This window comes from Trichechus manatus, unplaced genomic scaffold, assembly GCF_000243295.1.
Source record: "Trichechus manatus latirostris isolate Lorelei unplaced genomic scaffold, TriManLat1.0 scaffold00268, whole genome shotgun sequence".
Classification (NCBI taxonomy): domain Eukaryota; kingdom Metazoa; phylum Chordata; class Mammalia; order Sirenia; family Trichechidae; genus Trichechus; species Trichechus manatus.
In genome coordinates, this window is record NW_004444204.1 from 388,655 (window position 1) to 416,536 (window position 27,882).

General features: G+C 42.7%; 1 protein-coding gene across 2 annotated transcripts; it reads left to right on the forward strand.

The window, feature by feature from the left end:
- Positions 1-9,173: 9,173 nt before the first annotated feature.
- HAUS4 (HAUS augmin like complex subunit 4) lies at positions 9,174-18,283 on the forward strand. Of its 2 annotated transcripts, XM_023724917.1 has the most exons (10): positions 9,174-9,346; positions 11,106-11,190; positions 13,847-13,989; positions 14,079-14,210; positions 14,545-14,679; positions 15,533-15,629; positions 16,484-16,629; positions 17,034-17,164; positions 17,526-17,594; positions 17,736-18,283. In XM_023724917.1, the coding sequence occupies exons 2-10, from the start codon at positions 11,136-11,138 to the stop codon at positions 17,917-17,919; spliced, it is 1,092 nt and encodes a 363-aa protein (XP_023580685.1). In that variant the 5' UTR covers positions 9,174-9,346; positions 11,106-11,135; the 3' UTR covers positions 17,920-18,283. The 2 variants fall into 2 exon arrangements, with proteins under 2 accessions (XP_023580685.1, XP_004389999.1); XM_004389942.2 differs by lacking the exon at positions 9,174-9,346 and having other exon boundaries at positions 10,920-11,190.
- Positions 18,284-27,882: the final 9,599 nt, after the last annotated feature.

A 27,882-nucleotide genomic window follows, 5' to 3' on the forward strand; every position in this document is an offset into this window, starting at 1 on the left:
TCACAAGTGGTGGCCCACAGATTAAATCCTGCCCCCAAATGCATTGGGTTTGGCCCACTAAGAGTCAGTATTTATAATATTAATTAAAACTCCAGTAGAGGAGAGAAAGATCTTAACCAAAAAACACCAGCTAATAAATGTAGACAGAATGATAGAATTGGAAAACAGCATTTTGTGAACTTGGGTGGAACTGATTCAGGCAAGAATTACTAATTGATGTTAAAACCATAGGTGAAATGGTTGATGGAGATTTGGATATTCGTGTAGTGCCAAGCGGAGCCCTGGAAGCACAGTGGTTAAGAGCTACAGCTGTTAACCGAAAGGTCGGCAGTTTGAATCCACCAGCTGCTCCTTGGAAACCCTGTGGGGCAGTTCTCCTCTGTCCTGTAGGGTCGCTATGAGTCAGGACTCAACTTGACAGCGCGAGTTTTTTTTTTTTTTTAGTGCCAAGTAACACCTCAGCATTTAGTCCTGAGGCCAGAAATGTAACTGTATGTAGGTGGGATCACCACCTGTATCCTGGAATCACTTATGGTAGATCATTTCTGGTGTGATGTGAGTACATAACCCAACCTAGTATATATATGCTCCCTGCCCCTTCAAAAGAAGTCTATCCCCAGTATTTCCAGTTTACAGGAAATACTAGGGATAGAGGAACAAACCAAAGGACACTAGAAGGAAGCAACCAGACAAATCTAGGAGGTGAGGCATTCTGTAGGCAACTGGCCAGGTCTCTTCAACAAGTGAGTATGATTAAAAAAATAAAAAAGGCAAAACTGTTAAAGAGGAACATAAGGGGCATAATAACTAAATACAAGCATAGTCTTGGCTTCCTTATTTGTTTGGACCAGTTGCTGTAAAGGATATTTGGAAGTTAATTGGAAAAAATTGTATATCTTTGAATATGACAGGATTGAATGAGATGAAAGTTACTACGATGGAAATATTAAGCTCATAAACATAAAAAAAAGCAGGTAACAAAATCATAGGTACAGGATGATCACATTTTAAAATATATATTTATGGAAAAAAAGATCGGAAAGTATATGCACTAAGGTGTTAACTGTGGTGATCTTTGAGTGGTAAGAATATGCTTTGTTGTGGTTGGCCTACATTTTCTATTTTTATACAATGCATGTGTACCGCCTCTGTGATAATAGTAAGGTATTACAAATAAAGAAACTGATTGCCAACACAGTTCAGGAGATTTCACATAAAAATCTGGATATCGTGTGCAGAGACCTGGGTTTCTATGGTTTTTTGAACGATCAGATCTGTCACCCTGGGTTTCCTTTCCCACATGGCAGTGATAGGTTGGCACTGAATGGTGGCTGCTCCTGTATCCCATGCATTCCCTCCTTAGTTGATCGGAGTTCCCACCATTCTTACACCTGTGCCCTTCACACATTGCATACCTACCTGGCTCCTGCCTGAATTTTGGTCAGTAAACCCAGATTTGGATGATCCTGATGGACTCCCCCCAACATAGAGCTTTCTGTTATTAATCATTTGAAGGAGCCAATAAATTAGTTTTTGAAATGCTGCTGAAGAACAGCCTCCATTCCAGAATTATCTATGCCTGAGTTTGTAAGGCTGCCCTTCACTTCATGGGAAACTCAGATGTGATACTTAACCTACTTAGCTACCATGGTTGCATAATGAAATTAGTTTAGCAAAACTTATCTTCAGTAAATGGAATATAGAAAGTATACTGAATTGCTAACTTCCTCAAGGTTTTGCTTTTTTTTGCCGTAACGCCTTAATCATAGGAGGCATTTCAAAATTCACGTGTGTTCATCCCAAACATGAAACTTCAAATACCCTTTAGTGGGTCTATTTCTCACTGGTTCTGATACAATTTTTAAAGGAGAAGATCTCTTTTATATGCAGCTCAGTATAGGACAGTGTCACCATCAGTTTAAAATCCAGGGAATACTTTTATCAACCTGGCACATGTTTTCACATTACAGCAGCATACTCAGTCGTTAGAACAAGAACTGCACGTGGCGTCCTTCATGTCTAGCTTTCCAAAATGATACCAGTCTTCCTCTTCTGAATCAATTTCCTTTACCGTCTCATATTCCTTTGGTAAAAATTGTTTCAATCTGTTCCATTTTTGAGCCAAATTTCTCAGCTTTTCTTTGAGATCCAAAATTTCCTATCAGGCCTTGTGTATATACCAGTTTGCAATAATATCTCAAAGTGAAACCAGGCTTCTTGCAGTTTGCACGTGGATGTCCAGTTGTTGCAGCGCAATTTGTGAAAAGACTCATCTTTTCTCCACTCATTCCAGTTTGTATAACAAAAGTTTCTGTGAACAGACAGGCAACCCTGGAAGCCAGAAGGGGCTGGGTTTGAAATCCCCTTGGCAGTGTTAAGCAATTGCAAAAAATGGCACATTATGAACATTTGTTCTGAAATTTTCATTTGATGTCACAGGTTGATTGTACGTTTTCTTCACCCGCTTGTTTTCTTTTTAAATCATGTACTTACAATGGGCATGAAATCTTTGAGCTTAATTATCAATAGCTGTGGCTCTGAGTGCCTTCATTTTCCAGTGAACACCCTTGAAAAATAATTCTAAAATCTCTGGACTGCCTGTAAAAATTTTTATTCCTGAAACTAGTTTCTGGGTCCATAAGACCATAATATATTCCTGCTACTTGTCTTCAAATACTTCGGCAGTAGTGTGACTTATTTTTCAAAATTTTCTAAACAATTGCTCAGTGAATTGGAACTCATTGCCAAGTTCCAATGGCTATTTTAATGGCCTAGGTTTGAAACTGATAATTTAAACCCAAATTTTCAGTGTGAGAACATTCTCTACTCAAGATTTCCATTAGTATTATAAGTAAAATACTAAACACTTGCCTGGAATCTCTCTCTCAGGAGCACCACTTTGTTTCCTAACTAGAATGTGGGAGGCAGAGTCCCTGCAACGTTCTCAGTAAATCTCTATTCTTCTCTAACTGTAAATAATGCAGCAAAGAAATGTCCAGGTCTGAAAGGCCAAGTAGATTTTTCTCAGACTCCCATTTACATTTATCATCAAGTTCAAAACATATACGTGACCACATCACACCCAAGAGGATGGCTATAATGAAAAAAATAGAAAATAAGCATTGGCAAGGATGTGGAGAAATTGGAACCCTCATCCATTGCTGGTGGGAGTGTTAAATGGCATAGCCACCTTGAAACACAGCTTGAAACTGTGAAACACGGTTTCTCGAAAAGTTAAACATAGAATTATCATATGACCCATGATCATATATATTCTTAGGTATATACCCCCGAAGAATTGAAGACCGGTTTTTATTTGAAACTGAAGGAATTGCTGAACTTCAAATAAATATTATGTCCACAAAAACTTCTACACAGATGTTCATAGCAGCATTAGTCACAATAGCTAAAAGGTGGAAACAACCCTAATGTCCATCCGTGGATGAATGGGTGAAAAAATTGTACTACTACAATTTATACAATGGAATATTATGCAACCATAAAAAGGAATGAAGTACTGATACATGCTACAACAAGGAAGAATCTCGAAAACATTTTGCTAAGTGAAAGAAGCAAGTCACAAAAGATCTCATATTGTATAATTCCATTTATATGAAATATCCAGAATAGGCAAATCCATAAACACAGAAGGCAGATTGGTGGTTGATGGGCTGAAGTAAGGGGGAATTAGGAGTGACTGCTTAATAGGTATAGGGTTTTATTTTGGGTGATGAAAATTTTCTGGAACTAGAAAGAGGTGGTGGTTATACAACATTGTGAATGTACTAAACTACTGATTTGTTCACTTTAAGATGGTTACTTTATGCTATGTGAATTTTACCTCAGTAAAAATAAAGAAGGAATGAGGAAGCTCTCTATATACTGATTCTTAAAGATCTTCAGGATAAGTAATAAAAGCAAGGTATAGAACAGTGTATATAGTATGCTACCTTTTATGCAAGAGAGAGGGAAATATATATTTATACTTGCTTGTATATGTGTAAAGAAATTTTGGACGGATATATACTAAACTAACAAAAGAGGTTACAGATAGAAAAATATACATTAATATTTTTAGAAGACTTGATCAAGAGCAATGTCTTTAACTGGATATCCATCTGCAAAAAACTGAAACAAGACCCATACCTCACACCATGTACAAAAACTAACTCAAAATGGATCAAAGACTTAAATATAAAATCAAAAATGATAAAGACCATGGAAGAAAAAATAGGGACAACGCTAGGAGCCCTGATACATGGCATAAACACAATACAAACCATAAGTAACAATGCACAAGCACCAGAAGAGAGACTAGATAAATGGGAGCTCCTAAAAATCAAACACTCAGGCTCTTCAAAAGACTTCACCAAAAGAGTCAAAAGACAACCTACAGACTGGGAAAAAAATTTTGGCTATGACAAATCCGATCAGTGTCTAATCTCTAAAATCTACAAGATACTGCAAAACCTCAACAACAAAAAGACAACCTAATTAAAAAATGGGCAAAGGATAAGAATGGGCACTTCACCAAAGAAGATATTCAGCCGGCTAACAGACACATGAACAAATGCTAACGATTATTAGCCATTAGAGAAATGCAGATCAAAACTACAACGAGATATCGTCTCACCCCAACAAGGTAAAATTAATCCAAAAAACAAAATAATAAATGCTGGAGAGGTTGTGGAGAGACTGGAACACTTATACACTGTTGGTGGGAATGTAAAATGGTACAACCACTTTGGAAATCAATTTGGCGCTTCCTTAAAAAGCTAGAAATAGAAGTACCATACGATCCAGCTATCCCGCTCCTTGGAATATATCCTAGAAAAATAAGAGCCGTCACATGAATAGATACATGCACACCCATGTTCATTGCAGCACTATTCACAATAGCAAAAAGATGGAAACAACCTAGGTACCCATCAACAGATGAATGGATAAACAAATTATGGTATATCCACACAATGGAATATTACGCAACAATAAAGAACAACGATGAAGCCGTGAAACATCGTATAACATGGTGGAAGCCAGAACTTACTATGCTGAGTGAATTTAGTCAGTCACAGAAGGACAAATACTGTATAAGACCACTATCATAAGAACTCAAGAAAAGGTTTAAACACAGAAGAAAACATTCTTTGATGGTTAGGAGGGTAGGGAGGGAGAGTGAGGGTTATTTACCAACTAGATAGTAGATAAGAATTATCTTAGATGAAGGGAAGGACAGCACACACTACATGGTAAGTCAGCACAGCTGGACTAAACCAAAGCTAAGAAGTTTCCTGGATACAATCAAATACTTTGAGAGAGAGTAGCAGGGGTAGGGGTCTGGGGACCATGCCTTCATGGGACATCTAGGTCAACTGGCATAACAAAGCTTATTAAAATGTTCTGCATCCTACTTTGGTGAGTGGCATCTGGGGTCTTAAAAGCTAGCACGATGCATCAACTGGTCCCAACCACCTGGAGTAAAGGAGAATGAAGAATACCAAAGACACAAGGAAAGCAGTGCCCAAGAGACAGAAATGGCCACATAAACCACAGACTTCATCAGCCTGAGACCAGAAGAACTAGATGGTGCCCGGCTACCACCAATGACCGCCCTGACAGGGAACACAACAGAGAGTCCCTGATGGAGCAGGAGAAAGGTGGGGTGCAGAACTCAAATTCTAGCAAGAAGACCAGACTTAATGGTCTGACTGAGAATGGAGGTACCCCAGAAAGCAGGGCCCCTGGATTCTCTATCAGCCCAGAACTAAAACAATTTCTGAGGCCAACTCTTCAGACAGGGATTGGACTGGACTGTGGGACATAAAGTGATACTCATGAAGAGTGTGCTCTTTAGTCAAGTAGATACAAGAGACCAAAGGGGCAGCTTCTGTCCAGAGGTGAGATGGGAAGGCAGAGAGGGTTAGGAGCTGGCTGAATGGACATGGGGAATCAGGGGTGGAAAGAAGGAGTGTGCTATCGCAGAATGGGGTGAGCAATTAGGTTCACATAACAATGTATGTATAAATTTTTTATGGGAGACTAACTTGAAATGTAAACTTCATTTAACTACAACAATAAAAAAAGAAAAAGAGCAATGTCTTCAAGAAGTTAAAACTAGATTGAGAGTTGTAGCTAGGCCTAACCTTATTTTCCCTACCTCACCCCCGAGGAGCCTAGCTCAAGAATACTTAAGCATGTTCTTGACTTTATCTTAAAGAGCATTTATTAAGTCAGTGATTGTATTTTGCATATGGAATAGCAGAAGGTGAGATGAACAGCATGATGAAGAGACAGGCCTATAAAGGCCAAGCATTCCACAACAAGTAAAACTATACAAGGTGTTAGCACTATGGGGATGATCAAAAATTCATTCTTTCAACAAATAAGTGATCCTCTATGCCAAGAAATAAGATATATACCTTGGGGTCATGGAGGAAGCACCTCCTTAAATGCAAACCCAAACAAATTAAGGCTTTATAAAGGATTCCCTACTTCTCAGCAATAAAAAAAAAATGAACTAAAAAAATTATTGATACAGCAACATGGAAGAATCTCAAAATAATTATGCTGAGTGAAAGAAGCCACACACAAAAAGAGTATATCTGTACTTGACTCCATTTATATGATATTCTAGGAAGTGCAAATTAATCCGTAGCACAAAAAGCAGATCAGTAGTTGCCTGGGGCAGGGAGGGGTGGGAGAGAGGGATTACAAAGGGACATGAGAAAATTTTTAGGGTGATGCATATGTTGTTCACTATCTTGATTGTGGTGGTGGTTTCATGAATGTATACATATGTCAAACTTATCGAATTGTACACTTTAAATATTGTATGACAGTTAAATCTCAATAAGGCTGTTTTTTTCAAAATCAGGAAAAAGCAAGAGAGAGAAGAGGATAAAGGCAAAGAGAGAAAAAAGATAGGCGGAGAGAATAAATCCAGTGCTGCTGTTGCAATTCTTTCTTGTTCAAGGACACCAGATGGTGTCTGATTGTTAGACCCTTTTTACAGTATTTTGCTGCATTTTTACCTATCAGGATGGTCTAGAGCTCAACTTTCTAGTCTTGTATAGCATCGGCCTATAAAATCCTTCACTTCAGCTGATCCAGAACCCCAGAAGGCAGCTTATATTGTCTCTGCCTCCAGTTGCTGGGATGTTTCCACCATTCTAAATAATCCAGATTTTCTCTCTCCTTTCAGGTCCAGCTAAGATAAGATTTATTTTATAAAATCTTTTTATCCATTACTGCAGAAAGAATTCTTTACCTTCTTCAGATTTCTCTAGTATTTATCATCTAAACTGCTCTTTTGACATCTATTTGCTGCTATGTATTATTTTCTTTTCATGTACATATGTCTTATATTCTCAACTAGATTATTGAGTTCTTTAGGGCAGAGACTGGGTCATATTTATCTGTGTCTCCCCAAGGCACTTAATGTCAATTTAAAACACCTCCCTTTTATACTCTTTCTAAAGCACTTTCTCAGCCATTATCTCCTTTGATTATTACATCAACACTATGAGGTTGGAGAAGCTAGAAATATCTTATCTCCTCCTTTTGACAGATGAGGAACCTGAAGCTCCCAGAGGTTCATGATCTGCCCAAGGTCACACAGCTTGTTAGAGACAGAGCTAGAATAGCTAATCGCATTTGAAAGACCAGTCCAATTCAAAGCTTCCCATCCCTATCCCTTTTATCCTCCTTACCTGAAGACAGGCCTCTGCACCTTTCACCTCCTCATTCCCCAAGTACTTTAGAGTTGCCTAGCCAAAGCTTTGTAGTACCATATTAGAGAACTTGACAAATCTTGGAGATGAAATTTTTGTAGATTTCTGATCAGCTCTGAGTCATTAAAGCATGCTTGCTATTTTGTTCCAAGTGCCGTTTGTTAGGGACATTATACCTAATATTTAATGATGCTGCACTATAGAGCTGAGGAAGCATAAATGATTTTTAAAAGACTTACAAAATGACAGCACTTTAATATTAAGCATGAAAGGTGGCAACTGATGAGATGACCAGGGATATAAAATTTCTGTACTGGATCACACCATTCCTCTATCAATTGCTAGCAGAATTCTCTAGCTGGTACTAAAGGAAAAGGTGAAACTCTCCACCTCCCAGTGCACCTACCCCTGAGATTCCTTCTTCACCACCCGAGGCTATCAGCTTCTTCTCTGAGGCACGAGATGATAGACTTGGTGCAGTTTACTTAGCATCAGATAGTTGTGTTTTTTTTTTTTTTTTTTTAATAATTCACCTTTTGACTAGATTCCAATCAGTTTGGAAAAGAAGGTGTGGGTGTGGTGGGGTTGGGTTTAAGACTGAGTAAGAAACGAGAAGTGAATGAAGGATGAGCGATAAGGGAGCCCGGTGGTGCAGTGGTTAAGAGCTAGGACTACTAACAAATGGGTATGGGTAGGCAGTTCGAATCCTCCAACCGCTCCTTCGAAATCCTATAGGGCAGTTCTACTCTGTCCTACATGGTCGCTATGAGTCGGAATCGACTCGACGTCAAAAGGTGTTTTTCAGAGGAGCGCGAGGAAGAAAGTGCAGCGGAAGTAGACCCAGGAGGCAGAGGATGGAGCGCCGCACGCCTCCGGGCGGGCAGCGCCGAAGACCCAAGCCACGTGCGGAGGCTCCCAGGGGCCACTGGGGCGGCGCCCCTAGGGCCTCTCACTGAGGTGGGAAGACGCGCTTTGGCTGTGCTGTCGGCTCCATTACAGTCCGCCATTCGCCAGTTGCGACCTTGAGCAAGTTACGTAACTTCTTTGAGCCTTAGTTTTCCCCTCTGTAAACTAGTCTGATAGTGAATTCCTCATAAGACGCTATAAGAACTAAATGAGGCGAACCAAGGAAGGCAAAATACTTGGCATAGTGCCTGACTCAACGAAGGCCCTCAGAAATATCAGCAACTATTACCGTCTTCTTCACATTTGCCTTTAATTGGCGGAGGGGGGAGGTACGCTAGCGTAGGGGCAAAGAAGCCTTCCTGACACCGCCCCCTTTCCTTGCCGGGGCTCCAGAGGGCGCCTTCGCCGGCCGTTGAAGACCGAGGGAAAGCGCCCGGGGAGAGGCGGGGCCTGCCATTCCCGCCTCGAGGGTGACCCCGCCCCTTCTCCCTCCCACGAGACATCTCTGGCTTTTTTTCAGCCCCTTCCCTTTCTCCTGCCCTCCCGCGCGGTCCTCCCCAGCCTCGCTTCTCCCCGCCCCTGCGCGGGGCCTGAGTGAGAGGTTCTGGATCCTGGGCGCGGGCGGGGTCCCTGGTGTTGACACCGCCGGCCGGCCGTCCCCAGCCCCCTCAGCACTGCCTCGGGAGCTTCGGCTGCCACTTTGTCCGCAGGTTTGTTTCAGAGGGTCGGCGGGCGGCGCCGCGAGGAGGAGGAGCGCTGGGAGGGTCAATTCGGCCAGCCCCCGGTCGCTGGGCGCGGAAGCCGCCCTTGCCCTTGGGAATCCTTGGCGGCCCAGACAGAAGGGAAGTAGGCGCCGGACAGCCTGCTTCGCATTTTTATTCATCTCGGGCCCTGCAAGGGTCACATTTTGTGAAAATACCTGTAAAATCAATTTAACGTTCAGTGCAGCGTGTAAAGACAGCTCTAAGAATTTAAAAGACGCTTGAGTCAGAACATTTAAACGCTTGGGTCCCGGGAGCAGCGTTTTAACACGTCTGAGTGCAGAGGATGGAGAATCGAACCTGATTGCCGCCACCGTTCACGCCCTGTTAACATTTTAAAAGGGTTAAGAAAAGCACCTGAAAAACCAAAGTGGGCCGTTCTCCTAGAGGAGAGAAGAACAGCTGTCATTTTTGAAATTTGGGTTGGTCCTCATTTCCGTGGGTGGAATGTCTGCAAAACTTATTTGCAGGCTTAGATCAATGATGAACAGAACTGTTAAAACACTGCGCTTAACTAAGTAGTGTCTTTTTGTTGACGAGTCTATTGTGTTATTAATTCTTAAAGCCTCATCCAAGGCAGGAATCGTTATCGCAGTTTTGCAGGTGGAAAAAACTTTGGCACAGAAAAGCATTTCCCTTAAAATCACACAGAAACAATGGCTGAGCTGCAAATTAAGTGCTAGCGTTTTGACTTCTCAGCTGCATCCACCTCTAGACCATGTTACAAAACAATGAGTAGTTACTTTGATATTACTCATAAAATGAGGGAGTAAAGCAAATGTTTTGTTAACATGAAGTGTTAAATCATAATAACCTTCAATGTCTGTTTTTTGAGAGGCTGAGCTGTCCTTTGGAGTTTGATACCTTAGAGAAAGGAGGGAGGGGATGGAGCCAAGGAATGAAAAATAACGTTCAAGGGAAAATTTTTGTCTCCTAAGTCCAAACTGTGTCCATCTTTACTCCCCCCGTGTTGATGTCATTCTTTGCAGTGTACTCCATGATCTGTCGAAACACGGACAGGTCAAGTCCCAGCCTCAGCCACATTAACTACACCTTTGTAGCACTCTTGGCACACTGACCTCACTGTCAGTCTTCTTGTCATGCTCTTTCCTCTAGGTGCTCTTTACCAATGCTCTTACGTGAAAACCAGTTGTTCAAGTGTGGAATGATTTGTCATTCCTGGAGGATGGTTCTGGGGTTCATGATCAAAAACTACCAACAGATCTTAGACAAAAGGAGAAGTTAAAAAAGCACAGAAGACTACAGTGGAATTTGAGGTTTAGCTGAGTTATTTGACTGGAGGGAAAAAAGCAGACTCTGATTTTTTTTCTTCCCCCTTTTCCCCAGTTGACTCATAACTAGAAAGCAGCAGCTCAGTGTTGACTTTGGTGTAATGGGGGAGGGGGAGGCCTCTTGTTTAGACTTAGTGAATTAGCATTCTCTTTCCTAAGAAGGCTCCATTTTGGACCACTTGGAACAAGTGGAGGCATTTATGTGCTTAGAATACAAAATGTTTTGCCACTTCTGAGTGTTCATACAACTTGTACAAGAGCTTAGTGCCCAGGATGTATGAAAGAGCCCTTCTCTGTAAGAGGCATCCCTGAGATTACTCCCCAGCTTGTGGACAACAGAGGTTTGAACCCCAGGTAGTTTCCTCCAGAGCAGCCAGCCAGTTGATTGATTCATCCTTATGTTTTCTTCCACTCAGTTCCACAGATAAGAATCCCAAGAAAATCAAATGGCATCCGGGGATTTCTGCTTACCTGGAGAAGGGATGGAAATACTCCAACAAGGTAAGGATAGCCACTTGCAAGAGGTTTGATGACTTATCCAGAGAGGCCTTGTCGAAGTTCTTGCCTTCTATAATAAAAAGGATTTATAATGTTCACCAGTACAGTTAATAGAAGCCTAAGTTTCTGGAGAAGCTAGAATCCATGAAGATTCTTGGACACTTTCGTTTTGGAAAACATTGCCCCAACTCCTGTTCAGTACCTGGTTGTGCAGTGGACTAAAAACTCAAGATTCTGTCATACTGCATTAGCAAGTTTATGATAAAGATAAGGGCAACCAGCAAATTCCTTAAAGGCTTCCTTCTTACTTCTGTCTTAATTTTTTTCTTATTTTGTTCTCTAAAATCTCAGGTTCTGTCATGTCTTAAATCTTTCTATATTTTTATTTTAGTTATCTAGTGCTGCTATAACAGAAATACCAGAAGTGGATGGCTTTCACAAACAGAAATTAATTCTCTCACAGTCTAGGAGGCTATAAGTCCAAATTCAGGGTGCCAGCTCCCAGGGAATGCTTTTTCTCTGTGTCAGTTCTGGGGGAAGGTCCTTGTCATCAACCTTCCCTTGGTCTAGGAGCTTCTCAACACAGGAATTCTGGGTCCAAAGGACACGCTTCGCTCCTTGTGCTTCTTTTTTAGTGGCATGCGGTCCCTCTCTTCTCTGCTCGATTTTCTCTTTTATATTTCTAAAGAGATTGACTCAGTTACAATCTAATCCTGTAGATTGAGTCCTGCCTCATTTTAACATAACTGCCTCTAATCCTACCTCATTAACATCATAGTGGTTAGGATTTACAGCACATGGGATAATCACATCAGATAACAAAATGGTGGACAATCACACAATACTGGAAATCATGGCCTAGCCAAATCGATACCCAATTTTGGGGGACACAGTTCAATCCATAAAATCTTGAATCCTATCTTTCTCTTAAATCCTTCAAGAACTGTAATCTAGATTTTGACCATTTCCGTATTGAATCCTTAAATACCTTGTTGTTAGCTGCCATCAAGTCGGCCCCCGACTCATGGTGACCCCATGCACAACAGAATGAATTGCTGCCTGGTCCTGCACCACCCCCATGATTGGTTGCAGATCAGAACATTGTGATCCATAGGATTTTCATTGGCTGATTTTTCAGAAATAGATCACCAGTCCTTTCTTCCTAGTGCATCTTAGTCTGGAAGTTCTGCTGAAACCTGTTCAGCATGCAAGCCTCCAATAATACACAGGTGGTGGCTGTGCATGAGCTACATTGGCCAGGAATTAAACCCCGGTCTCCTACATGGAAAGTGAGAATTCTACCACTGAGCCACTACTGCCCCCTTATCAATCCCTTAGGGAGGAAAAAAGGAGATATTTCTTATTCTCTAAAAGGACTTTGGGTGTGATGGTCCAAAGAATGAAAATTTGAGTGTTTGGTAAATAGGAATAAAACAAAAGACTCCAGGATAGAGCACATGGGAAAAGAGATGGAAAGGAAGCCCCTTTGGTATATGGAATAACCAGAGGATTCCAATTTCTTGCACCTTTTTTCTCATGCATGAACTGCCATTCTACTGAATTCACATGGGTTACTCAGCTCTACTTATAATAATGAAAATTTGGTTAGTTAATTTTTTTGCTTACTCGTAACAGTATACTTTTCTTAGTCTTGCTTATGTAACGAGAGCACATCCAAAATTGGAACTTTTGTTCTTCCTTCCTCATGAACTCCACTTACTCTTGTAAATGAAGCATTTTAGGTATTGTGGTGATCCGTCCTAAAGGGTCCCTTATTCTCAATTCTATTTGTCTAGTACTTTTCCAACTACATTTCTGTTTTCTAAGATCTTATTTTATTAGAAGGATCCCTGGTGGTGCAGTGGTTAAGCACTTGGCTGCTAAGTCTGTGGTTCAAACCCACCAGCCGCTCTGCAGGAGAAAAGACCTGGTGATGTGCTTCCACAAAGATTACAGCCTAGAAAACCTATGGGGAAGTTCTACTCTGTCATATAGGGTCCCTATAAATTGGAATCAACTCAGTGGCACACAGCAATTAGAGACTTATTCACTAATTCTTGATTAACATCCTTATATATTACATAGCCACCACCTGTCTGTCAGTTTGTCGTACTGTGGTGGCATGCGTGTTGCTATGATGCTGGAAGCTTTCCCACCAGTATTTCAAATACCGGCAGGATCACCCATGACCCATGATGGGTAGGTTTCAGTGGAGCTTCCAGATTAAAACAGACTAGGAAGAAAGGCCTGGCAATGTACTTAGCCAATGAAAACTCTATAGATCACAACAGAATATTGTCTGATATAATGCTGGAAGATGAGTTGGAAGGCACTGAAAATACACAGTAGCCACAACAATGGACTCAAACATTCCAGCAGTCATGAAGATGGCGCAAGACTGGGCAATGTTTCGTTCTGTTGTAATGGGGTACCATGAGTTGGAGCCTGCTCAACAGCAACTAACAACAACATTACATAGATGCTGGTTACACTGAGTATTGCATCTAGTTTATTTGTGGATATTTTAAAAATAAATCTCATTAGATTTAGAAATCTTCTTTACCAAACACTTCGGTTTTTTTGGAAGTGAGTATAAGCTAAGTTATGCTCAGTTATATAGTGAGAGCTCACACCTTCTTTGCTTTTTTGTCCCTTTAAGTATGCAGTAAACAGCTTCCTCCTTGTAACCTGAATGAAGAGGACCTGTTACATAACCCATACTTCGGCAAGCTGCTGCTGAGTCTCTCACAGCATGTGGATGAAAGTGGCTTGAGCCTCACCCTGGCAAAGGAACAGGCTCAGGTAAAGGCCCTGGGAGAAGGGATGATAGGAGGAAAGGAAAGTCCTCCCCAGAGAGAGAGGGTGCTAACTGATATTTTTTGGTCTTCTAGGCACAGAAAGAAGTTCGACTGCATAGGACAGCATGGCTGAGGTCTGAGATTCTGCAGAGGGTCATCCAAGAGTTACTTGTGGACTACTATGTGAAGACACAAGACACAAATTTAATTCCTGAGGACAAAAAGGTGAGGCAGAAGAGATGAAGTAGGGGTTGGTTACCAGCTGTAGAAATGACCAGGCCAACTGTGGCTTTGTCTGATTATGTGATCTGGGAAAAACGGGAGCTTTGAGTAATAGGTTAGCAGAAAAGAAATGAACTGTAATCATGGGAGGAGTGGGTGTGTTGTCAGAGTTTTAGAAGAAAGATTGAAAAGGAGGAGGTATTGTTAACGTAGGAGTTATCTGAAGGGGGTGACATGTTTGAGAACTTTAAACGTGTGAAGAACTGGTTTGTGAGGGTGAAGGGAGTGGAGTGGGAGAAATTTTATAGTAACCCCTCTTTGTTATTCTTTCTTTTAGTTTCATGAGACCCTTGAACAGCGGCTACTGGTGACTGAACTGACACGGCTGTTAGGTCCCAGCCAGGAGGGAGAGATGCCTTCATTGCTAGGGCTGGAGAAAGCAGACCTGCTGGAGCTCATGCCACCCTCAGAGGTTGGGGGTGGGCAGATATTGGGACCAAAGAAATGAAATGGCTTACTTTTCCCCATATCTAAAAAAAATTTTGTTAAGCCTTATTGTTTTTGTAAAAGCGATACACATTCATGGTGGTCAAACTCAGTGTAAGAAAAATGTTACTTGAAGAAGGTAAAAGCTGAAATCCTACGTCTAGAAATAAATACAGTTAGTATTATATACAGCTTGACATAAATGGTATTATACCCCTCATGCTTGTATAGAGTATAATCTGTTTTCACTTAATAAATTTTGGACGTTTTTCCAAGTCAACACATAAGAGTAAATAAGATGATACCTCCTGATGCGCTCTTAGCACAGTGTGCAGGCACGTAGTTAGTGCTCTGTGTTCTTATATTATCCGTTTAAATCACGGCTAGGATTCCATTGTATGGATATAGCATAATTTGCCTAACCTGACTGATGGACATTAAGGTTGTTTTCAAACGTTTGCTGTAAGAAACCACATTGATATGAACATGCTAGTTCATATATGGCTTTGTCTTTGTATGACAGTTTTCCTAGTGTTAGTGCTAGGAGTGGGATTGCAGAGTCAGAGGATATACACATAAAACCTGTTGGTAGTATTGCCAAGTTGCCCTCCAGAGAGGTGTTCATAGTGCTCCTAGCTCCCCTTGCTTTTGTCATCATGGGGTGTTGACAATCATTTTAATGTTTTCTAATTGATAAGCTAAAAATGAATCTCCCTGATGTCTCTTCATGCATTTTCTTTGGACTTTACTGAGGTTGTTATCATCAGCTATTCACTGGCTGGATCTTGCTAGTTCTAAGAGTTCTATTTGCACCTCTTTTTTCACTTCTGTGGCTGGAGGACTTTGTGTGGATGAGAGCTCGGCTCCAGCTGGAAGTGGAAGAGCAGCTCAAGAAGAAGTGTTTCACTCTGCTCTGCTACCATGATCCCAGTTCAGGTGAGTGCTGGCTCTCTGTGCTCTGCCCACAGCTGGCCTTCAGGGGTCCCTGCCTGCTGTTTTGAAAATAGTTAGTGTATTTGAACTTTCCATTCAGGATGTAAGCTGGGAATCACTGGAGATGCTTATTTGTTTGTTTTTCTGTGGGTGGAATAAAAATAAGGAATTTTGTAAGGACTCCTTTTATCCAGCAAGATGCTAAGCAGGAGTGTCCTCCTGCTGCTGGGAAGGATGAGTTCTTTCTTCTTAAGAGGGTCAGAATGGCACAAAGAGGGACGTTTAGGCTCACAGGTGTCCCCCTTATCTTTACTTCTATGACTTAAGAATTAACGGCCAAATCTGGAATTAAAGGCGAGAGTGAAGAGTTAATTTTGAGGAAATCTGAACCAAACCAATTTCTGTCAAGTCAATTCTAACTCATAGCAACCTTAAAGGACAGAGTAGAACTGCCCTATAGGGTTTCCAAGGCTGTGATCTTTACGGGAGCAAACTGCCACATCTTTCTCCCACAGAGCAGCTAGTTGATTCAAACCACCAACCTTTTGGTTAGCAGCTGAGTGCATAACCACTGCACCACCAGGGCTCCTAGATGTAGGATAAAACCAAAAACCAAACTTGTTGCTGTCAAGTCAATTCCGACTCATAGTGACCCTACAGGGCAGAGTAGAACTGCCGCGCAGGGTTTCCAAGGAGCAGCTGATGGATTCAAACTGCTGACCTTTTGGTTGGCCGCTGAGCTCTTAACCAATGTGCCAACAGGGCTCCAGATGTAGGATAGGAGCACTGAAAAATGGCCTTAGAAGGGCAGTAGTGATTAGGTTTTTCCTGCACAGTTCTCTTGTCTCTTTGCCCAGATACAGACAGCGAAACCCTGAAGGCAGCAAAGATGTGGAAACTGGCGGAGGTCCTGGTGAGTGAGAAGCAGCAGTGCCAGGACACCAAGAGCCAGCAGAAGGAGCGGATGGTGCTGTTGGAGAAGCAGATTGCCACCTTTTCCCAGGTTTGTCAGGGCAGAGGGACAGCCTCCCCTCCTTTACCATGACCACAGGAGTACCTTTGGGGAGGCTAAGGATTTCTGATCTGCCCTCCTTTCTTCTCATATTCTTATTTTGCGGGGTTGTTTATCTTAACAATTTGCAGGGACTCTGAATATTAACCAGTTGCAATTGAGTCAGTTGTGACTCATGGTGACCCATGTGTGTCAGAGTAGGATTTTCATTGGCTGATTTTTCAGAAGTAGATCACCAGGCCTTTCTTCTGAGGGGCCTCTGAGTGGCCTCAAACCACCAACCTTTTGGTTAACAGCTGAGTGCATTAACCATTTGCACCACTCAGGGACTTCCTTGCCCTCTTTTCTTCTGTCTTCTGTTTACACCCTCTTCCTCCTGCCCCTTGGGGGCTCAGGTGCTTCTCCGGTGCCTTGCCTTGCTGCATAGGCTTCTTCAGGAGCACCGACTAAAGACTCAGTCTGAGCTGGACCGCATCAATGCCCAGTACCTGGAGATCAAGTGCAGTGCCATGGTCCTTAAGCTGAGGTGAGGTCTGACCGCTGTGAATCTAAGGGATTCTGTCACGCATGCACCACCCCCAAATCCTTGCCTTCATCTTTCTTTCCTTTCCACCATGCCTGCTACCTTGTGGGCATTCAGTAAATGTCAAACAGCAGTACTAGTCTTTGGATTACCCCAAGGCTTTCAGCATTCTTGAATCGTTTATTGTAAAGCCTTCTGGAATAGATGCTTTACTGTGAGGTAAATTGCTCAAGGATTCAAAGGACCTTGTTTATCCCATCACTGCTTAGCCCGTTCCTCAACCCTGGACAGGTACTGTATCCCATTCCTAAGTCCGCTGCTATCAGGGATCTTTAGTTTGACATTTCTTTCTTCCTTCTGTCAGGATGGAGGAGCTAAAAATTTTGTCTGACACTTACACTGCTGAGAAAGTGGAAGTTCATCGTCTTATTAGGTAAGAACTCCCAAGGGCCTGGTACAGCTATTCAGGGCTGGTTCCCGTTCTCTTCCCTTGTTCATTTCAACATGTTCCCACTCCTGTCTGCTTTCTGAGGAGCCAGATCCCAATATTGTCCTTCTGTGCCTGGGCTCTTAGGGATCGTTTGGAGGGGGCCATTCGCCTACAAGAGCAGGACATGGAGAAGTCGCAGCAGGTACTGAACACCTATGAGGTCCTCGGGGAGGAGTTTGACAGGCTGGTGAAGGAGTATACCCAACTGAAACAGGCAACTGAGAACAAATGCTGGGCCCTCCAGGAGTTCAACAAGGCCTACCACTGAGTATTGGGGGGTGGGGGCAGTCCAGGAAGCCTGCCTTCCACATAGCCGCTGCTTCCTTCCCTCCCTGCTAAAATACCACCTCTACCTGGGTCCACTATCACTACAAGGGAGTGTGGGGACACTTGTTTCAAACACTGCAGTCATTTAGGCACCCTTTTGGTTTCTCTTCCTTGTTTACCACTGGGCCTCTTTTAGAAAGTGTAGTAGATTTATAGGATTTTATGCACAGCTGTTTGTGGGCATCACTCCTGTATTGTATTTTATTATCTCTCGAATAAAGTGATATTAGTATGTTTTAGAATTTTAGTCATTTTTCTTTGGGAAAAGATGGAAAAAGAAGATCAAAGGCTATTTGGATAAGGAAGGGGAACAGTAGATCCAAATAGAGACAGATATACAATGCTTACGCAAAGGGTGGGAGGTAGAAGTGCCAGCCTGCCCACCTGGAGTCTTAGAGGCTTCATTCTGGGAGAGCAGAAGTGGGTTGAATCTGGACTTGCTCTTGAAGAACTATAATCTCCAGAGCAGTGCTAGGTGCTGAGGCTGGTAGGGAACTATTCCGTTACTGTGGCTATGAGTGAGGCAGTTATAATAAGTAGCCACATACCCAGCTTTGTTATAGGAGAGGACACAAGCTGCTTGTCCTTCGGGTTCCCCCTGGGGTTGTTTGAGGGTCACATGTTTCTCTGATCTGCAGAATCAAAGCAGAGGGTGGGAGGAAAGCAGCCTGAGGAACCAAGTTCCAGGGTCTGCTTAGTTTAGAACAAGCAGGGCCCTGGCTGGTGTCAAAGTTGGCAACCAAAAACAAGCAGAAGCCTCTACCCTAGTTCAAAAGAAAGACCCCACTTAGCTTCCCAAACCATGTTCCAGAGAGACTGTCTCAAGACATTCTTCTGCTAAGATCAAATCATGATGGTCTTGAATTGATTTGCAGAAAAAAAATTAAGTTCTTTGACTCAACTTTAAAATTTTCTCTGGTAAATGGTGCTTACTTAGCTATTTATAAGCGTTAGCCCACACAAAATTAATAAATAGCACATATTAATCGAAAAACTCAAACAGTTGATATTGCTCAGTTCTTTTTTTTTCTCAACTTTTTTTGGGGAAAGTTTTCAAACCTATAGAAGAGTTGAAAGAATAGTACAATGAATACCAGTATACTCTTAACCTAGATTCAACAACATTTTGCCTTTCTCTCTCCTTTCCTTCCTGTCCTTCTTTTTCCTCTCTCTGTTATGTAATATGGAGCCCTGGTGGCACAGTGGTTAACAGCTCGGCTGTTAACCAAAAGGTCAGCAGTTCGAATCCACCAGCCGCTCCTTGGAAACCCTAAGGAGCAGTTCTGCTCTGTCCTGTAGGGTTGCTATGAGTCGGAATTGACTCAACGGCAATGGGGATATATATTTATATAGATATATATACATATTTAGAGAGATTTATTTCAAGGAATTGGCTCACGCAGTTGTGGAGACTGGCCAGTCCCAAATCTGTGGGTCAGGTGTCAGGGTGGAGGTGTCTCCTGATTCACATGGTTGCAGGGGCTGACAAACCCAAAATCAGCAGATCAGGAGGCAGGCTGCTAGCTCATGTTCCAAGAACTGGAGGTCAGATGATGGCAAGTCAGATGCAGAATCAAGAGAGAGAGAGCTTTGCCAGAATATCCATATTGGATATAGTCCACACCCCCAAGGAAACTCCCCTTACATCAGATCACAAAATACAGGATAATTACATAACACTGAGAATCATGGGCTAGCCAAGTTGACACATAACATTAACCATCACAGTCCACCACTTGTCAACTTAGCATCTGTATGTATCTCCTTAAACCATACATAATCTCTAAATAAAAACAATTATAAAGTCATACTTGAGCCTAACGTGATACAACTACACGTGTACAACTGAAAATGCACCAGCCCCATTTGCATCTTATAAGTAATGGGATAAGGGAGGGAAGAAAACAACAATATTTTATATATGTATACATACACACACATACATGTATAATAAAACAAAAAATACTCATGACAATTACAGTTCTTGTTTTTGCAACTGATCAGATAGTCAAAACTGGTATTTAGAACTACCTTCTTCCACCACCCATTCTGTTTTCCATTGGCCCTCAGGAAGCACCTCATCTGGTTGTGGTTCTTTGCCTGGTAGGGTGACCCAAACCTACATTCCTGAAGGATTTGGGCCCTTAGTCATGTCGGAATTGGGTTGCTGTCGTTTTCCATTGACTTTACTCATAGGGCATGGTAGTACTAAGAGATGCCCTAAGGGATCTCCTATAATCCAGATATGCTCTTCTTTACCTCCGTTACATAATATCTATCCTGCTTCCCTTTGGTAATCCAGATCAATCACACCAGCTGTCATGGATTGAATTGTGCCTCCCCCAAAATTATCTGTCAACTTGGCTAGGTCATGATTCCCAGTATTGTATGATTGTTTACCATTTTGTCATCTGATGTGATTTCCCTATGTGCTGTAAATCCTATCACTATGATGTAATAAAATGGATTAGCGGCAGTTATATTGATGAGATCCACAAGATTAGATACTGTCTTAAGCCGGTCTCTTTTGAGATATAAAAGAGAGCTGAGCAGAGAGACATGGGGACCTAATACCACCAAGAAAGCAGTGCTGGGAGCACAGCGCATCCTTTGGACCTGAGGTTCCTATGCTGAGATGTTCCCAGACCAAGGGAAGACTGATGACAAGGACCTTCCTCCAGAGCCGACAGAGAGAGAAAGCCTTCCCCTGGAGCTGGTGCCCTGAATTCGGACTTCTAGCCTACTGGACTGTAAGAGAATAAACTTCTCTTTGTTACAGCCATCCACTTGTGGTATTTCTGTTGTAGCAGCACTGGATGACCAAGACACCAACCAATATGTAACTCCCTTCTTTGCCTGTTGATCCAGAAGCATGAGGAGCCCAAAGTGGCCAGGTGGCATTCTTAACTTCCAGTTCAATGGAATCAGTGTTGTGTCTTCAGGTAGGAGCAGTCCTCCCTTTGGATCTAAGACCTCTAGACCACAGAACATAGGGTTGCAGGGACAGAAAACAAGTTTTTTGGGTTGGTCACTAGGGGTAATAAAGAGTGGTGCCACTCCCATTCCCACCCCTTTATTCCTGGACCCGTGAATCCTGGCTATAGGAGAAACAGCACCATATATTGGATGCTGGTTTAGAGCACATACAGCCTCCAGGAGAAAACTGCCTCAGCCCTGAAAAGTATTGCCACCTAGCTGGTGCCATAACTATGTCTTTAGAAGGCCATTCCATTGTTATATCAAGCCAGCTGCTTCAGGATGATGGGGAACATGGTAAGACCAGTGAATTCCATGAGCATGGGCTCATTGCTGTACTTCATTTGCTGTGAAGTGAGTCCCTTGATCTGAGGGATGCCATGTGGGATACCATGACAGTAGATAAGGCATTCGGTGAGTCCACAGATGATAGCTGACAGAAGCATTGCGTGCAGGGAAGGCAAATCCATATCCAGAGTAAGTCTCTATCCCAGTAAGAACAAAATGCTGGCCTTTCCATGATGGAAGCAGTCCAATGTCAACCTGCCAACAGGTTGCTAGCTGATGGCCCCAAGGAATGGTGCCATATCGGAGACTCAGTGTTGGTTTCTGCTGCTGGCAGATTGGGCACTCAGCAGTGGCTGTAGCCAAGTCAGCCTTGGTGAGTGGAAGTCCATGTTGCTGAGCCCATGCATAACCTCTATCCCTACCACCATGGCCACTTTGTTCATGAGCCCATTGGGCAATGACAGGAGTGGCTAGGGAAAGAAGATGACAGGTTTCCACAGAACATGTCATCCTATCCACATGCTTGTTAAAATCCTCCTCTGCTGAGGTCACCCTTTGGTGAGCATTCACATGAGACACAAATATCTTCACTTCTCTGGCCCATTTAGAGAGGTCTATCCACATTTCTTCCCCATACCTCCTTGTCACCAATTTTCCAATCATGTTCCTTCCAAGTCCCTGACAATCCAGCCAAACCATTGGCCACAGCCCATGAAGTAGTATACAATTGCACATCTGGCCATTTCTCCTTCCAAGCAAAGAGAACAACCAAGTGCATTGCTCAAAGTTCTTCCCTCAGGGAGGTCCCAGAAAGGGGCTGTAGTGTTGCCGTTGTCCACTTTTGAGTGGTGCCTGCATATCTCACAGAACATCTGTAAACCAGGCACGAGTTTTCCTCAGTCGACTGATCATAAGCAACTCCCCATGAGGCCATAGGTGCAGGTAATGTGGGAGAGGGCAGGTAATGTGACAGGACTTGGAGACCATGGGCATTTGGGCCACTTCCTCATGCAACTTAGTTGTGCCTTCAGGTCCTGTTCGAGCCCGATCTTGTATATACCACTCCCCATTTAATGATGGAGTGCTGCTGTTCATGTCTGACTTTATGACTCTCTGGGTCAGACAACATCCAGTTCATGATAGGCAGTTCAGGCTGCATGGTGACTAGGTGGCCCATGGTTAAGTGTTCAGTCTCTACTAAGGCCTAGTAACAAGCCAAAAGCTGTTTCTTAAAAGGAGAGTAGTTATCTGCAGAGAACAGCAGAGCTTTATTCCAAAATCCTAATGGTCTGTGCTGTGATTCACAAATAGGGGCCTACCAAAGACTCCAAACAGCATCTCTATCTGCCACTGACACATCAAACACCATTGCTCAGCTAGATCATATATGGTCAAAGTGGCAGAGCAGCTTGCATGGTAGCCTGAACCTGTTGCAGAGCTGTCTCTTGTTCTGGTCCCCACTCAAAACTAGAAGCTTTTTGAGTCACTTGATAAATAGGCTAGAGTAGCACACCCAAATGAGGAATATGTTGCTTCCAAAATCCAAATGCTTCTTTTTTAGTTGTATGAGGAGCCATATGCAACAACTTACCCTTCACTTTAGAAGGAATATCTCTACATGCCCCACACCACTGGACCCCTAGAAATTTCACTGAGGTGGAAGGTGCCTGAATTTTAGTTGGGTTAATTTCCCACCCTCTAGCATGTAAATATCTTACCAATAAGTCTAGTGTCATTAATACTTCTTCCTTACTAGGTCCAATCAGCATAATGTCATAAGTGTAATGGACCAGCGTGACATCCTGTGGAAGGGAAAGGCTGTCAAGATCCCTGGGGACTAAATTATGATGTAGGGCTGGAGAGTTGATACACCGCTGAGGTAGGACAGTGAAGATGTATTGCTGGCCTTGCCAGCTGAAGGCAAACTCCTTCGGGTGGTCCTTCAAAACAGGTATGGAGAAAAAGGCATTGACCACATCAACAGCTGCATACCAGGTACCAGGAGATGTATTAATTTGCTCAAGCAATGAAAGCACATGTGGAACAGCAGCTGCAATTGGAGTCTCTACCTGATTAAGTTTTGATAACCCACTGTCATTCTCCAAGATCCATCTGTTTTTTGCACAGGCCAAATAGGCAAGTTGAATGGGGATGTGGTGGGAATCACTACCCTTGCAGTGATCTCTGTAATCCCTCCAGAAATGTGGTATTGCTTTTGGTTTACTATTTTCCTAGGTAGGGGAAGTTCTTATAGCTTCCACTTGGCTTTTCCTACCATAATAGCCTTACTCCACATCTCAGGGATCCAGTGTGGGGGTTCTGCCAGTAGCTAAGTATGTCCATTTCAATTATGCATTCTGGAACTGGAGAAATCACTACAGGATGGGTTCAGGGACCCACTGGACCCACTGTGAGATGGACCTGAGCTAAGACTCTCTTAATAACCTGACCTTCATACACCCCCTACTCTGACTGGTGGGACACAGTGACATTTTGGGTCTCCTGGAATTAGTGTCAGTTCAGAGTCAGTGACCAGTAATTCCCCGAAAAGTCCAATTATTTCCTTTTCCCCAGTAAACAGTGTCACTCGTAAAAGCCTACAGATGCCTTTGGGGAAGGCTGAAAGAAAAACTAAAAGTATAAATTTCTGGTCGTGTAGTGGAGTCCTTCCTCAAGGGGACCCAGCCTCCCCTTCATTCAAGGGATTGTGAGTCTGTAAACTGACTCAAGTCTGGGAATTGATTGAGGGGCCGTGACTGTCTATTCTAGTGATTCAAGTTTGCCTGTTGTTCACTTGACCTAGAATTATCCTGCTTGTACAGATCAAGTAAATATTTCATAGATTCCCCACCGGTTACACTCCTAGGGATACCATTACTAAGTAGCCAATGCCATAAGTCCATATGAGTCAGAGTATTCTGCTAACTACTTTGACTCTGCTGTCCATTACAGTAACTACACCCACCTTGTCTTTGTTGATTAAGTGCTACCACTGGCCCCTACCACCACAGGGTCCAATCAGGCCCACTGTAGTTAGGTGTCTTAATTCAGTTAGGGCAATTCCCACTGTCAAATCTGTTTTACATAAAATAGCAATCACAGCAGTCTCCAAGGATGCTGGGGCTCCCTTCACAAATTTGTTCCTCACTGTTGTGGTAAAAAGTGTATCCTCTGAGCACTCCATGGGTGGGTCTGTGAGTTCAACCTGATAAATCCACGCTAACATGCCAATTTCCCTAAGCCCTTGGATACCTTCTTCTACAGTATACCAAGGCAGGTCTGTCATTTCAACTTGATTTAGTGTAGACCATCACTTAATCCATGATTCAGTGAACAACCAAATAAACTATTAGATCCTCTCCTAACTTCTAGAGCTGAAACACTGAATGAAGAATCTGTGCTTAGTGGACCCATATCAATAAATTCAGACTGATTCAACTTTATGTGCCGTGCACCATTGTCCCACACCCTTAATAGCCATTCCCACACATATTCCCTGGATTTCTGTTTGTATATATTAGAAAAATCAAGCAGTTCTTTTGGAGTGTAGTGTACCTCCTCCTGGGTCACACTCTGTACTTCACCTCTTGGGGCTTGCTGTGACTTAAGTCTAATTATAGATCTAAAAGAGAAAATGGGTGGTGAGGGTGGGTCCTGGGGACATTCAGCAATGTCTTGTATCTGCCTCAGGCAATGCCCGAGATACTGCCCCAGGCGATATCTCAAAGATTCTTCAGGCACAGCTGGGTTAATCTCATCAGATGCGGGTCGAAGGGATAATGGTTTTCCTGGGGAGGATGGCTTAGCAAACAAAGATGGAGTAATCTCTTCAGATGGGAGTAAGAGGGCTGGTTCTGTTGGCAGGAGTGATTCACGGAATTTAGGGGCTTAATGTCCCCAGCTTCCTGATTATCTACCCATATGTCCCCATCCCAAGTTTCAGGATCCCATTTCTTCCCAATCTGTGCCTTCACTTTAACTTCAGACACATTTGTGGTTAGGAATTCAATTGGTATCGTAATTCAGCCACTCTTTCGATAAGACTCGGGGTTTGGTTTTCAGCAATATCAACTCTGTTACTACAAGAAATAAGGCTTTCTTTCAGGGCACAAGTGGCAACTTTCATGTCTTGTATGTGGCTCTTGAGCTGTGACTGAAGCTTTGAGCTCTTCTCTTTCTTTCAACACTTTGCTTAGCAAAAGTAGGACCAACCAACCAGCTTCCTTATACTTCTTATTCTGACAAAATTGTAGGAAAGTATCAAATATGTAATCAACCAGAGCCTTGTCTCTCACAAATATTTGATCCAGTGGTGGTGATATTTTGCGTATGTCTACTGCCACCTCACACCATGGATTAGCAATGCCCTCTTTACTACTGGAGGCAGAGTCATCAGCCCCTTTAAGACTAGCCAGACTTGAGAACCAATTCAGAAGAATCATCCTTATGATTTTGTTCTTCTAGAACTACTCTCAGTACCAAATGTCTTAGGCTGGGTTCTGAAGAGGACCAAAACCAGTGAAGCATGTATATATATAAATGTATATATAGAGAGATTTATTTCAAGGAAATGGCTCGTGCAGTCGTGGAGGCTGGCAAGTCTCAAATCTGTGGGTCAGGCATCAGGCTGGAGGCTTCTCCTGACTCACATGGTTGCAGGGGCTGATGAACCCAAAATCGGCAGGTCAGACAGCAGGCTGCTGGCTCACAGGGCTTTGAGAATCACAAAATCTGCAGGTCAGGAGGCAGGCTGCTAGCTCACATCCCAAAAACCGGAGGTCAGATAATGACGAGTCAGATGCAGGATCGAGAGAGAGAGAGAAAGAGAGAGCTTTGCCAGAACATCCATATACTGCTTCCATATTGGATACAGGCCACACCTCCAAGAAAACTCCCCTTACCTCATATCACAAAATGTAAGATAATTACATAATACTAAGAATCATGGCCTAGCCAAGTTGACACATAACATTAACCATCACATCCCCCTGCCACACACTTTTTTTTTTTAAGTGAAATTTACCTTCTGAAAAATCCTGGCCAGTTATATTGTAGAATGTTCCGTTGTCTAATTGTTTTCTTGTAATGTTTAACTTGTTCCTCTCCTGTGCTGTCCAATACGGTAGCCACTAGCCTCAGGTAGCTATTTGTAAAAATGGCATGGTGAGGGTGTATGACCTTCTCTAACTTCACAAGGATCAAGATCACCAGCCCAAGGCTGATTCCTATGAGGTAGAGGTAAGACATGCCTCCACCCTCCAACCGTTTTACCAATTCTGACACCAACCTTCCTTCCCACTACACTCTCTACTTCTCTGCTGGGTTCAATAATTCATTGCAGTGGCTACACAAAACTCATAGACAATACTCAAGATTATGGGGCTTATTAGGAAAGTAACAGGTTACAATTCAGGTTCAGGAATGCTCAGGATACAGTTCTTCAATCAGGACAGTCTCTTCTCAGCCATGCCTGCAAGCACGTCTCTCTCTGGCCCTTGGCCTCCGCCCAACTCGGGCAAGTGTTACAAAGCTCTATTAGTTCTGCCAGTAAGTGCCCAGAGGCACTCCACTCTGCCAGCAAGACTCTTGCCTGAAGGCGCTCAGCTTTCTTGCTCCGTGGGTCAGCACACCCACCATGCTGTTTCATGCTGGTCTTCTGGTTTTACTGCCTCTGCTGCTGCCATTTCTCTGCTGCACTTCTGGACATCTCTCACCATCTCTGGTGTTACAGCTCTCTGATTATCTGTGTCTCCTGGGTCTAGGAGGGTCTCAGCACAGGGATCCTGGGTCCAAAGGATGCGCTCTGCTCCCATCTCTTTTTCTTGGTGTAGCCAGGTCCCGCCCCCTGCTCTGGGATTGGCTCTCTTTTAAGCTAAGCAGGATGGCAAAACTGACCAATTCCCTTGTTAGGGTTCCATACACCTTATTTGCATGGTCCCACACCCACAAGGGTGCCATACACTTTATTTACATTATTAGCAAGCTATCCAATCCCCTTGGTGGGCCACAAGCATCTTATTTGCATAGTCCCACCCAGTCATTTGGTGGGAATTAATATGGCTAGAAGGGCCATACTAAGTAATTCATCACTCTGCACTATTTAAATTCAAACTTAACTAAAATTAAAATTTCAGTAGGTTGATGGTTGCTGTATTAATACAGATATAGAATACACACCATTTCAGAAAGTTCTATTGGACGATGCTGTAAACTGGAAGTTAGGTCTAGAGACTTGAGTAAATTCATGTTAAACATTTTTGCAAATAAATAATAGATAACATTACATACTTTGCGTTACATCACACCAGAGCCATATCAGGTCAGAATGTCCCACTATTAATTTTGCTGAGCTTGAGATGGTCACTGCCAAATCTCTCTAGTATACAAAGGTATATTTTTCCTGTGGAATCTGGAAATGAACTTCAAAAATCTCAGAATAGTTCTTTCTGGTATTTATTATGGCATTCAGCATTTCATAATTTAATTATGCTCTCATCCTGAACCATACTGGGTTTTGGTATTTGAAATAATAAGGATAATAGTAAAAAAAAAAAAAGAACTTTGTCCTCAATGTTTATAATCTATAGACAATAGTAGGCACAAAAACAGCCTAGGAATATAAAGTAACAGGAAATGCAAA

Coding starts and splice junctions, on each gene's coding strand:
- HAUS4 (XM_023724917.1), top strand. CDS start 11,136: ATGGCATCCGGGGATTTCTGCTTACCTGGAGAAGGGATGGAAATACTC. Junction 13,990..14,078: donor TGGCAAAGGAACAGGCTCAG/GTAAAGGCCCTG, acceptor TTGGTCTTCTAG/GCACAGAAAGAAGTTCGACT. Junction 16,630..17,033: donor AGATTGCCACCTTTTCCCAG/GTTTGTCAGGGC, acceptor TTGGGGGCTCAG/GTGCTTCTCCGGTGCCTTGC.